The sequence below is a fragment of the Hemiscyllium ocellatum genome, chromosome 9 (genome assembly GCF_020745735.1).
Source record: "Hemiscyllium ocellatum isolate sHemOce1 chromosome 9, sHemOce1.pat.X.cur, whole genome shotgun sequence".
Lineage (NCBI taxonomy): Eukaryota > Metazoa > Chordata > Chondrichthyes > Orectolobiformes > Hemiscylliidae > Hemiscyllium > Hemiscyllium ocellatum.
The window spans coordinates 112345152-112361801 of NC_083409.1; the positions used below are offsets into that span (position 1 = coordinate 112345152).

General features: G+C 45.2%; 1 protein-coding gene across 2 annotated transcripts in view; it reads right to left on the reverse strand.

Annotated features, from left to right (window-relative positions):
- Positions 1-12585, reverse strand: part of bcl10 (BCL10 immune signaling adaptor) — a 52927-nt gene extending 40342 nt beyond the window's left edge. For both annotated transcript variants that reach the window (XM_060830024.1, XM_060830023.1), the window contains exon 1: positions 12345-12585. In XM_060830024.1, coding sequence (XP_060686007.1) covers positions 12345-12395 — 51 coding nt within the window. In that variant the 5' untranslated portion in view covers positions 12396-12585. The remainder of the gene's footprint in view (positions 1-12344) is intronic.
- Positions 12586-16650: the final 4065 nt, after the last annotated feature.

Here is a 16650-nt window from a genome sequence, read left to right on the forward strand (position 1 = left end):
GCTGCCTCTCTGCACCAGAGACCCAGGTTCAATTCCCACCTTAGGCAACTATCTACGTGGAGTTTGCACATTGTCCCCATGTCTGCGTGGGTTTCCTCCGGGACTCGTTGGAATATAGAAGAATGAAAGGCGACCTTATAGAAACACACAAGATTCTTAGGGGACTTGACAGGGGAGATGTGGAAAGGTTGTTGCCTCTCGTCACAGGGTAAGGGTCACCCATTTAAGACCGAGATGAGGAGAAATTTCTTCTCTCAGAAGACTGTGAATCTGTGGAATCCTTCACCAGAAAGAGATATCGAGGCTGGGTCATCGAGCTGAGACAGTAAGAGAATCAAGGGATTATGGGGAAAAGTGGAGTTATACATGATCAGATCATCCATTATCTCACGAAATGGTGGGGCAGACTTGATGGGTTGAATGGCCTACTTCTGCTCCTAGGTCCTCTGGTCACTATCAGATTGCTATTTGTGAGAGCTTGCTAAACATGATTTAGCAATGACACGATCACAATGATTAGATTATAAAAGTAGCGCACTGCCTGTAAAATGGTTCAAGATGGTGGCGTTGGTTTGGTAGGAGTATTAGGGCTCCTGGCCAACCATATCCATCCCTCTCTCCCCCCACCCTTCCACAGTCTTTTTCCTTTCTCTTTTCTTTCATCTTCTGATGTTACGGGGAGTTGGAACGGTGTCAGAGGGCCGTTGGCAGCAGCAGAGATGGCAGTGCCCAGATCCTGGAATCTGGACTCAGGAACTCTTTGGGTCATCAGCTGTTCAGTTTGGCACAGGCTGGAACGGCCAACCCGGAGAGGGCTCCGTTTGGGGGAATGGGGCAGGGTCTAGAGGCGGGTTGGCAAGGTGGGGGCGGGTGGGGAAAGTTGCAGCTTGCTTGAGGAACAGTCATGCTGGACCTTTCATTTGTTTTTTTCTAATTTGAACAGCAGAGATAATGGATTAGTGTTTCATTGCTCGACTGTAAATCCAGTAATGATTTGGGGACCTGGGTTCAAATCTCACCTCAGCAGATGGAGGAGCTTGAATTTTTAAAAAATCTGGAACTAAGAGTCTAATGATGACCATGAATCCATTGCAAATTGTTGGAAAACTCATCTGGTTCACAAATATCCTTCAAGGAAGGAAACTGCCATCCCTCATCTAGTCTGGTGTACAGACCCACAACAATGTGGTTGTCTCTTAACTGCCCTCCGGGCAATTAGGGATGGACAATAAATGCTGGCCTAGGCAGTGGCACCCATAAAATGAAAATAAAGATGGCGCTATAACTGGCGACTTTGTAAACCTTTCATTGTACTCATGCAAGTACATGTGACAATAAACCCAAGTCTAAAACATTATGGGATGGCCTGTGGGTAGGCAAAGGTGCTATTAAAATGTAAGTGTTTCATTTTACTTGTTCTGTGAATTGACCAAATCAGTGAGTTCAGTCCATTCAATTACAGCTGTCTGCACAACCCACATTTCATTACTGAACACTTTCTCCACATTGTGACCATTAGCCCAATAGTGACATCTGTCCAGTGTTGGTGACAAAGGAACAATGCCACCTCCACACAAATGATACTCCTCCCAATCATATTTTCATAAATAAAACTTGCAAGAAGAGCAATGTCAACAACTTGCATTGATATAAGAACACCAGAACCAGAAGCAGGAGTAGGCCGCCCGGCCCTTCGAGCCTGCTCCACCATTTTGTCAGATCATGGCTGATCTTTCCATGGCCTCAGCTCCACCCACCCGCCATCTCACTATAATCTTTGATTCCTTTACTGTTCAAAAAAATTATCTACCTTAGCTTTACTGAGGAAGCCTCAACTACTTCCCTGAGCAGGGAATTCTACAGATTCACAACCCTCTGGGTGAAGAAGCTCCTTCTCAGTTCAGTCCTAGCCCTGCTCCCTCTAATCTTGAGGCTCTGCCTCTTGTCCTCGTTTCACCCGCCAGTGGAAACATCCTCTCTATATCTATCTAATCGATTCCCTTCATAATTTTATATGTTTCTACAAGATCCCCCTACATTCTTCTGAATTCCAGTGAATATAATCCCAGTTTCCTCAGTCTCTCCTCATAAGCCAACCTCCTCAACTCCAGAATCAACCCAGTGACCCTCCTCTGCACCCCCTCCAGTGCCAGTACACCCTTTCTCAAGTAAGGAGACCAAAACTGCACACAGTACTCCAGGTGTGGCCTCACCAGCTCCTTGTACAGCTGTAACATAACCTCCCTGCTTTTAAACTCAATCGCTTTAGCAATGAAGGACAAAGTTCCATTTGCCTTCCTAATTCCCTGTTGTAGCTGCAGACCGACCCTCTGTGATTCATGCACAAGGACACCCAGGTCCCTCTGCACAGCAGCATGCTGCAACTTTTTACCATTCAAATAATAATTCTTTTTACTGCTACTCCGACCAAAATGGATGACTTCACATTTACTAACATTGTATTCCATCTGCTAGACCTTTGCCCATTCACTTAACTATCTGTGTCCCTTTGCAAAGTTACAGTCCTCTGCACACTTTGCTCTACCACACATCTTAGTGTCATTAACAAACTTTGACACATTACACATGGGCCACAACAAAATCATCTGTGTAAATTGTGAACATTTGTGGTCCCAACATTGATCCCTGAGGCACACCACTAGTCACGGATTACCAACCAGAACAGCACTCATTTATTCCCACTCTTTGCTTCCTGTTGGTTAACTAATCCTCTATCCATGCTAATATATTGCCCGTAACATCTTGCACCTTTTTCTCACGCAGCAGCCTTTTGTGCGGTACCTTGTCGAATATATTTTAGAAATCTCCATATACACCCCCATTGTCCACCGTGTTCGTAATGTCTTCATAGAATTCCAGAAGATTAGTTAAACATGACCTGCCCTTCATGAACCCATGCTTCATCTGCCCAATGGGACAATTTCTACCTAGATCATAGAACATAGAACAATACAGCACAGAACAGGCCCTTCGGCCCACGATGTTGTGCCGAACATCTATCCTAGATTAAGCACCCATCCATGTACCTATCCAATTGCTGCTTAAAGGTCACCAATGATTCTGACTCTACCACTCCCACGGGCAGCGCATTCCATGCCCCCACCACCCTCTGGGTAAAGAACCCACCCCTGACATCTCCCCTATACTTTCCACCCTTCACCTTAAATTTATGTCCCCTTGTAATACTCTGTTGTACCCGGGGAAAAAGTTTCTGACTGTCTACTCTATCTATTCCTCTGATCATCTTATAAACCTCTATCAAGTCACCCCTCATCCTTCGCCGTTCCAACGAGAAACGGCCGAGAACTCTCAACCTATCCTCGTACAACCTATTCTCCATTCCAGGCAACATCCTGGTAAATCTTCTCTGCACCCTCCCCAAAGCTTCCACATCTTTCCTAAAGTGAGGCGACCAGAACTGCACACGTACTCCAAATGTGGCCTAACCAAAGTCCTGTACAGCTGCAACATCACTTCACGACTCTTGAATTCAATCCCTCTGCTAATGAACGCTAATACACCATAGGCCTTCTTACAAGCTCTATCCACCTGAGTGGCAACTTTCAAAGATCTATGTACATAGACCCCAAGATCCCTCTGTTCCTCCACCTGACTAAGAACCCTACCGTTAACCCTGTATTCCGCATTCTTATTTGTTCTTCCAAAATGGACAACCTCACACTTGGCAGGGTTGAACTCCATCTGCCACTCCTCAGCCCAGCTCTGCATCATATCTAAGTCCCTTTGCAGCCGACAACAGCCCTCCTCATTGTCCACAACTCCACCAATCTTCGTATCATCTGCAAATTTACTGACCCACCCTTCGACTCCCTCATCCAAGTCATTAATAAAAATTACAAACAGCAGAGGACCCAGAACTGATCCCTGCGGAACTCCACTTGTAACTGGGCTCCAGGCTGAATATTTACCATCTACCACCACTCTCTGACTTCGACCGGTTAGCCAGTTTTCTATCCAGTTGGCCAAATTTCTCTCTATCCCATGCCTCCTGACTTTCCGCATAAGCCTACCATGGGAACCTTATCAAATGCCTTACTAAAATCCATGTACACTACATCCACTGCTCTACCCTCATCCACATGCTTGGTCACCTCCTCAAAGAATTCAATAAGACTTGTAAGGCAAGACCTACCCTTCACAAATCCGTGCTGGCTGTCCCTAATCAAGCTGTGTCTTTCCAGATACTCATAAATCCTATCCCTCAGTACCCTTTCCATTACTTTGCCTACCACAGAAGTAAGACTAACTGGCCTGTAATTCCCAGGGTTATCCCTATTCCCTTTTTTGAACAGGGGCACAACATTTGCCACTCTCCAGTCCCCTGGTACCACCCCCGTTGACAGTGAAGACGAAAAGATCATTGCCAACGGTACTGCAATTTCCTCTCTTGCTTCCCACATAATTCTAGGATATATCCCGTCAGGCCCGGGGGACTTGTCTATCCTCAAGTCGTTCAAAATGTCCAACACATCTTCCTTCCTAACAAGTATCTCTTCTAGCTTACCAGTCCGTTTCACACTCTCCTCTTCAACAATACGGTCCCTCTCGTTCGTAAATACTGAAGAAAAGTACTCATTCAAGACCTCTCCTATCTCTTCCGACTCAATACACAATCTCCCACTACTGTCCTTGATCGGACCTACCCTCGTTCTCGTCATTCTCATGTTTCTCACATACGCATAAAATGCCTTGGGGTTATCCTTGATCCTATCCGCCAAGGATTTTTCATGCCCTCTCTTAGCTCTCCTAATCCCTTTCTTCAGGTCCCTTCTGGCTATCCTGTATCCCTCCACTGCTCTGTCTGAACCCTGTTTCCTCAACCTTATGTAAGCCTCCTTCTTCCTCTTTACTAGACATTCAACCTCCCTCGTCAACCAAGGCTCCCTCACACGACCATTTCTTTCCTGCCTGATAGGTACATACATATCAAGGACACGTCGTATCTGCTCCTTGAAAAAGTTCCACATTTCCACCACATCCTTCCCTGACAGCCTATGCTCCCAACTTATGCTCTTCAAATCCTGTCTTACAGCATCATAATTTCCCTTCCCCCAATTGTAAAATCTAGCCTGTTGTGCGCACCTACCTCCCTGCATAACCAAGGTGAAAGTCACAGAATTGTGGTCACCATCACCAAAATGCTCACTCACTAACAAGCCCATCATTTGTCCTGGTTCGTTACCGAGTACCAAATCCAATATGGCCTCCCCTCTGGTTGGACAATCTACATACTGAGTTAGAAAAGCTTCCTGGACACACTGCACAAACACCGCTCCATCCAATCTACTTGATCTAAAGAGCTTCCAATCAATATTTGGGAAGTTGAAGTCGCCCATGACTACGACCCTGTGGCTTCTGCACCTTTCCAAAATCTGTTTCCCAATCTGTTTCTCCACATCTCTGCTGCTATTGGGGGGCCTATAGTAAACACCCAACAAGGTGACTGCACCTTTCCTATTTCTGACTTCAGCCCATACTACCTCCAAAGGCAGATCCCCCTCAAGCTTCCTTTCTGCAGCCGTTATACCATTTCTAATTAGCAATGCCACACCCCCTCCTTTTTTACCACCCTCCCTAATCTTACTGAAACATCTGTAACCAGGAACCTCCAACAACCATTCCTGTCCCTCATCTATCCACGTTTCCGTGATGGCCACAACATCGTAGTCCCAGGTACCGATCCACGCCTTAAGTTCACCCACCTTATTTCTGATACTCCTTGCGTTGAAGTATACGCACTTGAGCCCATCTCTGTGTCCGCAAGTATTCCCTGTCAGTGCTACCTTCTCCACAGCCTCCCTACATTCTTGGACATCCTGACAAACAGCTAGCCTACTTGCTGGACTGCAAGTCCGGATCCCATCCCCCTGCCAAATTAGTTTAAACCCCCCCGAAGAGTGCTAGCAAACCTACCCCCCAGGATATTGGTGCCCTTCTGGTTCAGGTGCAACCCGTCCTGTTTGTACAGGTCCCACCTTCCCCAGACTGCAGTCCAATTGTCCAAATACCTGAAGCCCTCCCTCCTACACCATCCTTGCAGCCACGTGTTCAACTGCACTCTCTCCTTATTCCTTGCCTCACTGTCACGTGGCACCGGCAACAACCCAGAGATGACGACTCTGTCTGTCCTAGCTTTTAGCTTCCAGCCTAACTTCCTGAGCTCTTGAGTGACCTCCCCACCCCTCTTCCTACCTATGTCGTTGGTGCCAACATGTACCACGACTTCTGGCTGCACACCCTCCCCCTTAAGGATTCTGAAGACATGGTCCGAGACGTCTCGGACCCTGGCACCCGGGAGGCAACAAACCATCCGAGAGTCTCGCCCATGTCCACAGAACCGTCCATAGATGCTTTGCTATTTCTTCCTTGATAACAGGCTCAAACATGCTCCCCACTACAGAAGTTTAACTAACTCGTCGATAACTCCCCAGCTTTTGTCTACCTCCATTTCTAAAACACTGGCATCACATTTGCTGTTTTCCAATCGGCTGGAACTGCCCACAATCCAGTGAATTTTGGAAAACGACCACAGCACATTTGCTACTTCTCCTGCCATCTCTTTTAGTACCATGGGATGCATTCCATCAGGGCCAGGAGACTTGTCTATTCTTAGTTCCATTAGCTTGCCCAACATTATCTCTTCCATAACAATGATTATTTCCAGGTCCTCATCTACCTTCCTCTCTTTGTCACTTACTGGTATGTATTTAGTGTCCTCTACTGTGAAGATTGACACAAAATACCTGTTCAATACCTTGGCAATTTCCTCTTATCCCGTGACTAAATCCCCTTTCTCATCCTCTAAAGGACGAATGTTTACTTTCATCATTCTTCTTTGTTCTATATATTTATAGAAGCTTTTGCTATCTGCCTTTATATCCTGAGTTAGTTCCTTATTTTTTTTACAGCTCTTTTTGTGGCTTTCTGTTGATCTTTAAAAAGCTTTCCCAATCTTATAGTTTCCTGCTGATCTTGACCATTTTGTATGTCTTACAGAGCCTTAAACATTCCTAAAAAGAGAAAACCATCACTTCATACAAGCAATATTTTGGCCTTCATAGTGCAAGGATTTGAGAACAGGAGCAGAGATCTCTTGCTACAATTATACAGGGTCTTGGTAAAACCACACCTGGGGTATTGTGTATAGTTTTGGTCTCCTTATCTGAGAAAGGATGTCCTGGCTATGGAGGGAGTGCAGTGAAGGTTTACCAGCCTGATTCCTGGGATGGCACGGCTGATGTATGGAGACAGACTGGATCAGTGCAGACGACACTGCAAGGAGTTCAGAAGAATGAGGGTGGAGATTATAGAAACGTATAAAATTCTCACAGAACTATAAACAGTAAACACAGGATGGATGTTCCGGGTGACCAGGGAGCCTAGAACCAAGGGGTCGTGGTCTAAAGATACAGGGAGTAGGCTATTCAGGACTGAGATGAGGAGAAATGACTTCACTCAGAATGGGGATCCCGTGGAATTCTCTGCTACTGAATGCAGTTGAGGCAAAACCATTAAAATATTTCCAAGTAAAACTTAGACATAGTTCTTAGGGCAAAATACATGGGGAGAAAACGGGAACAGGGGACTGAATTGGATGGTCGGCCACGATCCTATTGAACGGTAGATCAGGCTCAAAGGGCCGAATGGCCTACTGCTGCTCCTATTTTCTGTGTTTCTGTACAAGGAATTATCAGACACATTCTGACAGCGTGCCACAAGATGTTAGATCTGTCAAGTTAAAGCTTGATCAAAAAAATTCAGCTTTCAAAAGTTTCCAAATAGGAAGAAGAGAGAGAGAGAGAATGTGAGAGAGAGAGATTTTTACAGAAGGAATTCAGGAGTTCAGGGCCACTGGTGGTGAAGTGATTAAAACAGCAGATTCACTCAGGGATTGTTGGGCTGCGAAGGATTACAAGGCAAGGACACGGAGGGATAGGAAAATGGGAACATGAACCTTAAGTACAAAAGTTCCTCCAAGCTCGGTATTACACAAGGAGAAAAAAAATAAACACGACATTAAAATATGTCAAATTCTCCTTTCACAAATAGCAGACATAGTTTTAAAGCATGTGTTAACATTCTCTTCACAATAATAATCTCACAGGGAGTGGTCTCTCACAGCCTCATACCTGTGTTGACTCTAATTTCTGTATGCAATGTTAATCTGCTTGCAATTTTTGTGAAGATTTGTAGCTCAGGTTGAGGGTCAGGTTGTAAGTTCGCTCGCTGAGCTGATAGGATTGTTCTCAGCCATTTCATCACCACGCTCGGTAACATCATCAGTGAGCCTCCGATGAAGCGCTGGTGTTCTGTCCTGCTTCCTATTTGTGTGTCTTGGTCTGTTAAGGTGGGTGATGTCATTTCCAGTTCCTTTTCTCAGAGGTTGGTAAATAGGATCCAAATTGATGTGTGTTTATTGGTGGAGTTCCGGTTTGAATGCCAGGCATTTAGGAATTCCCATGCGTGTGTCTTGTTTAGCCTGCCCCAGGATGGATGTGTTGTCTCAATCCTTCTTCATGGTATGTAAGGATACTAGTGATAGTGGGTCATGTCTTGTGGTGGCTAGTTGGTGTTCGTGTATCCTGGTGGCTAGTTTCCTGTCTGTCTGTCCGATATAGTGTTTGTTGCAGCCAAACATCTGTTTCATTGGAGGCTCACAGATGATGTTACCGAGCATGGTGACAGAACATCCGGGAACAAACCTACCTGCTCAGTGAGCAAACTTACAACCTGAATGTTAATCTGCCTCTAACCCACAGTCACTGACTAGTTTAATTATAGAGCAAGACCTGTCACTGGTCAAAGTCATGTGACACTTGCGAAAAACTGGGTTTTCTGAAAAGCATTACCGCAAAATAAAATCAAACTCAGACCCCAATGCAGAAGCTCAGTGTCAGCAACTAGACTTTTCATAATAGAACATAGAACATTACAGCGCAGTTTAGGCCCTTCGGCCCTTGATGTTGCACCGACCTATAGAACATATCTGAAGCCCATCTATCCTACACTATTCCATTTTCATCCATATGTTTTTCCAATGACCATTAAAATGCCCTTAAACTTGGCAAGTATACTACTGTTACAGGCAGTGCACTCCATGCACCTACTGCTCTCTGAGTAAAGAAACTACCTCTGAATCTGTCCCGTATCTAACACCCCTCAATTTAAAGCTATGTCTCCTTGTGCTAGCCATCACCATCCAAGGAAAAAGGCTCTCACTGTTCACCCTATCTAACCCTCTGATTATCTTATATATCTGAATTAAGTCACCTCTCAACCTTCTCTCTAACGAAAACAGCCTCAAGTCCCTCAGCCTTTCCTCATAAGACCTTCCCTCCATACCAGGCAACATCCTGGTAAATTGCCTCTAAACCCTCTCCAATGTTTCCATATCTTTCCTATAATGCAATGACCAGAACTGTACACAATACTCCAAGTGCAGCTGCACCATAGTTTTGTACAGCTGCAACATGACCTCATGTCTCCAAAACCTGATCCCTCTACCAATTAAAGCTAACGTGCCCTATACCCTCTTAACAACCCTATCCACCCGGGTGGCAACTTTCATGGATCTATGTACATGGACACCGAGATCTCTCTGCTCATCTACACAACTAAGAATCTTATCATTAGCCCAGTATTCTTTAGTTCTGTTGCTCCTTTCAAAGTGAATCACCTCACACTTTTCGCATTAAACTCCATTTGCCACCTCTCAGCCCAGCTCTGCAGCCTAACTATGTCCCTCTATAACCTGCAACATCCTTCAGCACTATCCACAACGCTACCGACCTTAGTGTCATTTGCAAATTTACTAACCCATCCTTCTATGCCCTCAACCAGGTCATTTATAAAAGTGACAAACAGTAGTGCACAACCACTAACTGAACTCCAGGATGAACATTTCCCATCAACCACCACCCTCTGTCTTTTCTCAGCTCGCCAATTTCTGATCCAAACGGTTAAATCACCCTCAATCCCATGCCCCCGTATTTTGTGCAATAGCCTACCGTGGGGAACCTTATCAAACACCTTACTGAAATCCACATACACCACATCAACCACTTTATCCTCATCCACCTGTTTGGTCACCTTCTCAAAGAAATCAATAAGATGAGAGAGGCATGACCTACCCTTCACAAAACGGTGTTGACTATCCCTAATCAAATTATTCCTCTCCAGATGATTATTAATCCTATCTCTTATAACTTTTCTAACAGTTTACCTACAATTCAGGTAAGGCTCACTGGTCTATAATTACCAGGGTTGTCTCTACTCCCCTTCTTGAACAAGGGGACAACATTTGCTATCCTCCAGTCCTCTGGCACTATTCCTGTGGACAATGATGATATAAAGATCTAAGCCAAAGGCTTGATTATCTCCTCCCTGGCTTCCCAGAGAATACTAGGGTAAATTCCACCTGGCCCAGGGGACTTACATATTTTTTACACTTTCCAGAATTGCTAACACCTCCACCCTGTAAACTTCAATCCCGCCTCATCTAGTAGCCTGTGTCGCAGTATTCTGCTCAACATTGCCTTTTTCCAGTGCGAATACTGATGAACAAACATTCTTTCAGCGCCTCTCCTATCTCCTTGGACTCCACGCACAACGTCCCACTACTTCCTTGATTCGCCCTCACCTTTCTCGAGTCATTCTTTTATTCCTGATATACCTATGGAAAACTTTAGGGTTTTCCTTGATCCTGTGTCCTCATGTCCCTTCCTGGCTCTTCTTAGCTCCCTGTTTAGGTCTTTCCTGGCTAACCTATAACTCTCAAGTGCCCTAACTGAGCCTTCATGTCTCATCCTAACATAATGTTTGTCCTCCCTCTTGACAAGAGATTCAACTTCTTTAGTAAACCACGGCTCCCTGGCTTGACCACTTCCTCCCTACCTGACAGGTACATACACATCAAGGACACACAGGAGCTGTTAGAAGCTCCACATTTCAATTGTTCCCATCTCCTGCAGTTTCCTTCCCCATTCTAGATCTTGCCTAATCACATCATAATTGCCTTTCCCCCAGCAATAACTCTTGTCCTGCAGTACATATCTATGCCTTTCCATCACCAAAGTAAACATAATTGAATTGTGGTCACTATCACCAAAGTGCTCACCTACCTACAAATCTAACACCTGACCAGGTACATTACCCATTAGAAAATTTAATGTGGCCTCTTGCCTTGTTGGCCTGTCTACAGACTGTGTCAGGAAACCCATCCTACACACATGATTTGGAGATGCTGGTGTTGGATTGGGGTGTACAAAATTAAAAATCACATAACACCAGCTGATAGTCCGAGAGGTTTAATTGGAAGCTCGTGCTTCCAATTCATCCTGCACACACTGGACAAAAACTGACTCCTCTAAAGTACTTGAACTATAACATTTCCAGTCAATATCGGAAAGTTAAAGCCCGATAACAGCAACACGGTCATTCTCACTTCCATGCAGAATTATCTTTGGTACCCTTTAAATCTCCAGAACTATTCAGAGGCCTGTAGAAAACTCCCAACATGGTGACCTCTCATTTCCTGTTTCTAACCTCAGCCCATACTACCTCAGTAGATGAGTCATCAAAAATCCTTTCTGCCATCGTAATACTGTCCTTAACTAACAATGCCTCACCTCCCCCTCTTTTACCATCTTCTCTGTTCTTACCGAAACATCTAAATCCTGGCAGCATCCAAGGAACAGGAGAATCGACGTTTCGGGCATAAGCCCTTCTTCAGGTTCCTGTTCCTTGGATGCTGCCTGACCTGCTGCACTTTTCCAGCAACACGTTTTCAGCTCTGATCTCCAGCATCTGCAGACCTCACTTTCTCTGTCTAAACCCTGGAAGCTGCAACAACCATTCCTGTCCCTGCTTTATCCAGAAATAGCTCTGAAATAGCCACAACATCGGAGTCCCAGGTACCAACCCATGCTGCCAGTTCACCCACCTGATTCCGGATGCTCCTGGCGTTGGATCAGAGAAAGGCCACGCTGAATTTGGACACATTGTCCAGTCTCTCTCAGCACAGGAGCCGCAGGCTCATATTGTTCAAGTATAAGACACCTCCCAGTGCCCAACTGGGCCTTTCCCCACTGCCCCCAGCTACACCAGCCTCAGTGCCCAGGTGTACCCACAGTGCAGTGACCCAGGTACAGCCTGGGTAGGCCAACTTCAGTGTGCCCACTAGCCCGACACCCCCCTCACCTGTCCTACCCTGTAAGGTGGGGGGGGCAGGTGAACAGCAGAGGCTGGGGCAGGAAACCCCGTCCGCTCTTCGCATTTTGTTCAAACAGCGACAGCAAACTTACTTCCTTTTTTATTTCAGCCATCTCGTCCTCGGTGAGCTGCGGGGACTCCATCGGGTGCGGGTTCCGGGAGGGGACCCTAATCCTCTCCCTGTCCCCCGGTGTGTGTGTGTGTAGAGGGGGTGGTGAGTGTGTGCAGAGTCCGGGGTCGTGCCTGTCCAGGGGGAGAGGGGTGTTCGCCGAGCCCCGGGTTACCTGCAGCAACTTTTACATGTTTGCATTGTGAACTCTGCAACTTCCTTCCTGGTTCGTTACTCACACACACACACACACTGCGGGGAAGTTGGGTGGGAAGCCGAACCAATTGCAGACTCCGCACCAGCAGCAGCCTCCTCTGGTCACACTGACGTCAGGAAGATTTGAGTGAAACTTTGGAGAGAGAGAGAGAGAGAGAGCAGCTCACTGTCCGGAACACAACCTCCCCTGTTCACCCCAAACACTCACACTGCCTGCAAACCTGACCATTTCATTTTCTTGTCCTGTGGGAAAAGTAGCCCTTTCAAGTGATTCCAATTTAAAATAAAAATTGTTGGCAAGATTCCCATCATGGTAGGTGGACATTCAGCCCATCTAGTAATACCGGGGCACGTTACAAGTCTAGTAACACTTATCCTCTGATTTTGTTTTTGACTGGCTGAGGGGTGACCTTATAGAGGTTTATAAAGTCATGAGGGGCATGAATAGGGTAAATAGGCAAGGTCTTTCCCCTGGGGTGGGGCGAGTCCAGAATGAGAGGGCATAAGTTTAAGGTGAGAGAGGAAGGATTATAAGGGGACCAAAGGGACAACTTTTTCACACAGAGGGTGGTGTGTGTATGGAATGAGCTGCCAGAGGAAGTGGTGGAGGCTGGTACAATTACAGCATTTGAAAGACATCTGGATGGGTCTATGAATAGGAAAGATTTAGAGGGATATGGGCCGGGTGCTGGTAAATGGTACTAGATTGGATTCGGATATCTGGTTGGCATGGACAGGTTGGACTGAAGAGTTTATTCCTGTGCTGTATGACTAATTGAAGGCAGTATTCCAAAAGTGGCCTCACCAATGTCCTCAATGTAATATCCCAACTCCTATACTTTGACAAAGGGTCAGTTAGACTCGAAACGTCAGCTGTTTTCTCTCCTTACAGATGCTGCCAGACCTGCTGAGATTTTCCAGCATTTTCTCTTTTGGTTTCAGATTCCAGCATCCGCAGTAATTTGCTTTTATCCTAAACGCAGTGCTCTGACCAATGAAGGTAAGTGTGCCACACGCCGTCTTCCCTACCCTGTTGACCTGTGATTGCAGTTTCAAGGAACTACAAACCTGCACACCTTTGACTCTCTGTTTGACAACACTCCCGAGAGGTCTACCAGTAAGTGTACAAGTCCTGCCCTGGTTTGCCTTAACAAAGTGCAACCTTCACATTTATCTAGATTAAACTCTATCTGCTCCTCCTTGACCCAATGACTTACCTGATCAAGATCCCATTGTATTCTGAGATAATCTTCACTGCCCTACAGCACAAATTTTGGTGTCACCTGCAAACCTATTATTATACCTCTTTTATTCATATCCAAATCATTTATATATATGCTAAAAACCAAAGAATCCAGCACCGATTCTTGTGGCATGTCACTGGTTAGAGGCCTCCAGTCTGAAAAGCAACCCTCTACCACCACCCTCTGTTTCCTAACTTCGAACTAATGACGTTTATGAAGCTATTGTCAATTGTCAGGAAAATCCCATCGGGTTCATGAATATCATAGAGTCATAGAGATGTACAGCACGGAAACAGACCCTTCAGTCCAAATTGTTCATGCTGACCCGATATCCAAAACTAATCTGGTTCCATTTGATAGCATTTGGCCAGTATCCCTCTCTTCCCAACTCACATATTCCTATTTGTATACCCATCCAGATGCCTTTTAAATGCTGTAATTGTGTCAGCCTCCTCCTCTGGCAGCTCATTCCAAACACACCACCACCCTCTGTGTGAAAAAAGATCTTTTTTAAAATTTTTCCCCCTCAACCTAAAACTATGCCCTCTCATTCTGAACTCCCTCATTCAGGGGAAAATATCTTGTTTATTTACTGTATCCATGCCCCCTCATGATTTTAAAAACCTCTATAAGGTCACCCCTCAGCCTCCAACGCTCCAGGGAAGACTGGAGCTTCTCCCAATAGTTCAAACCCTCCAACCCTGGTAATATCCTTGTAAATCATTGGTGAACCCTTTCACATTTCACAACATCCTTCCTATAGCAAGGAGACATTATTCCAAAAGTGGCCTAACCAATGTCCTGTACAGCTGCGACACGACCTCTCAACTCCTATACTCGATGCACCGACCAATAAAGAAAAGCATACCAATCACCTTCCTCACTATTCAAACTGTGATAGGATAGTGCCTGAAGAAAACTGCCATCGTTACCTGGTCTGGCTTACACACAACTCCAGACCCACAGCAATTGGTTAACTCTTAAGTGCCCTGTGGGCAAGTCAGGATGGGAATGAGCACTGGCCTAGTCACCAAAGCCCACATCCCATAAATGAATAATGAATAATAAGTGACCAAATAAAAGTTAAAGCAATGTTGGAGGCTGTTTTATTGTGTGGTTTGGCTCATGCCCGAAACATCGATTCTCCTGCTCCTTGGATGCTGCACCTTTCCAGCAACATATTTTCAGCACTGGGTTCAAGACAGACTGATTGTGGAAAAGACAATGCCCAGAACTATCTTCAGGCTTAGACTTATATCAGGGATTGCACATGACTACTCAATACATGGTAATGGAAGATATACCAGATTCTTTGACTTATATTTAGTAAGCATGAATCTAAGTTGTTTCTTTGTTCATGTCCACACACTCTCAAGATTCTAAATAAAAACCAGAAAAACTGCAAATGCTGGAAACCAGAAACAAAAAAGAACAGAAATTACTCGAAAAACTCGGCAGATCTGGCAGCTTCTGTGGAGAGAAATCAGAGTTAACATTTTGGGTCAGAGTTCTGAGGGTGGGTCACTCAACCCAATACATTAACCCTGATTTCTCTCGACAGATGCTACCTGACCTGCTGAGCTTTTCCGGCGATTTCTGTTTTTGACTCTCAAGATTCTCCCTCACTTGAGAGTGTTCCAGCTCCACCCACACTGTGTTATTTATGTTCAGTGATGTCCAGCTGCACCCACACGGTGTTATTTATGTTCAGTGATGTGCAATTCTATGACATCATCACAAGGTTATTGCTGACTCCTGATGTTCTTGCACAATTGTTGACATAAGGTCAGGTCTATCTCTGCTGATATGGAGCCACACCTGTGACAATATACTTTAACCTGGGATCACTTATAATATCACACACGTGTTGCGTATGGTATGTCGATTAAAAGAGGTGTCAGTCTGCTCTGGTTGGATGGTTTATTGTATTTTAAGTGGCCAAAACTCTCTGTGGAATGTTTTGCATTTAAAGGAACCATTGTTGCATGATGATTCTAGAACAAGTTTCTAGACTCAGTATGCACATCTATTTAGATCAGGCTTTTGCCTGAAACGTCGATTTCGCTGCTCATTTGATGCTGCCTGAACTGCTGTGCTCTTCCAGCACCACTGATCTAGAATCTGGTTTCCAGCATCTGCAGTCATTGTTTTTACCACATCTATTTAGACTGCTTGTTCAAGATTTAGATCCTCTTTTGACTGCAGGAGTTCAGTTACTGATTTACCTAAGAGGCCCAAGGACAATTCAGCTGTAATTGAGGTCTTGTTATAACTTTGCATAGTTCAGATTGTATTTACAAGACATTTGTGAAATTATCTGCAAGGTCTCCTGGGCATTGATTAGATTAGATTAGATTACTTACAGTGTGGAAACAGGCCCTTTGGCCCAACAAGTCCACACCGACCCGCCGAAACGCAACCCACCCATACCCCTACATTCACCCCTTACCTAACACTACGGGCAATTTAGCATGGCCAATTCACCTGACCTGCACATCTTTGGACTGTGGGAGGAAACCGGAGCACCCGGAGGAAACCCACGCAGACACGGGGAGAATGTGCAAACTCCACACAGTCAGTCGCCTGAGGCGGGAATTGAACCCGGTCTCAGGCGCTGTGAGGCAGCAGTGCTAACCACTGTGCCACCGTGCCGCCCAATGATATCTGATATTAAAATATTTTATTTATTCTTGGAGGGGAATACCAATCAAAAGATGTTGAGAGGTTGTCAAATGTAATTTATTTATTCATTAGTCTGTTGTCTGTGTAGTACATGACCTGATGTTCTTCCCATCTGTTTCACATTTGGTCTGGTGTCCAATCAGAACT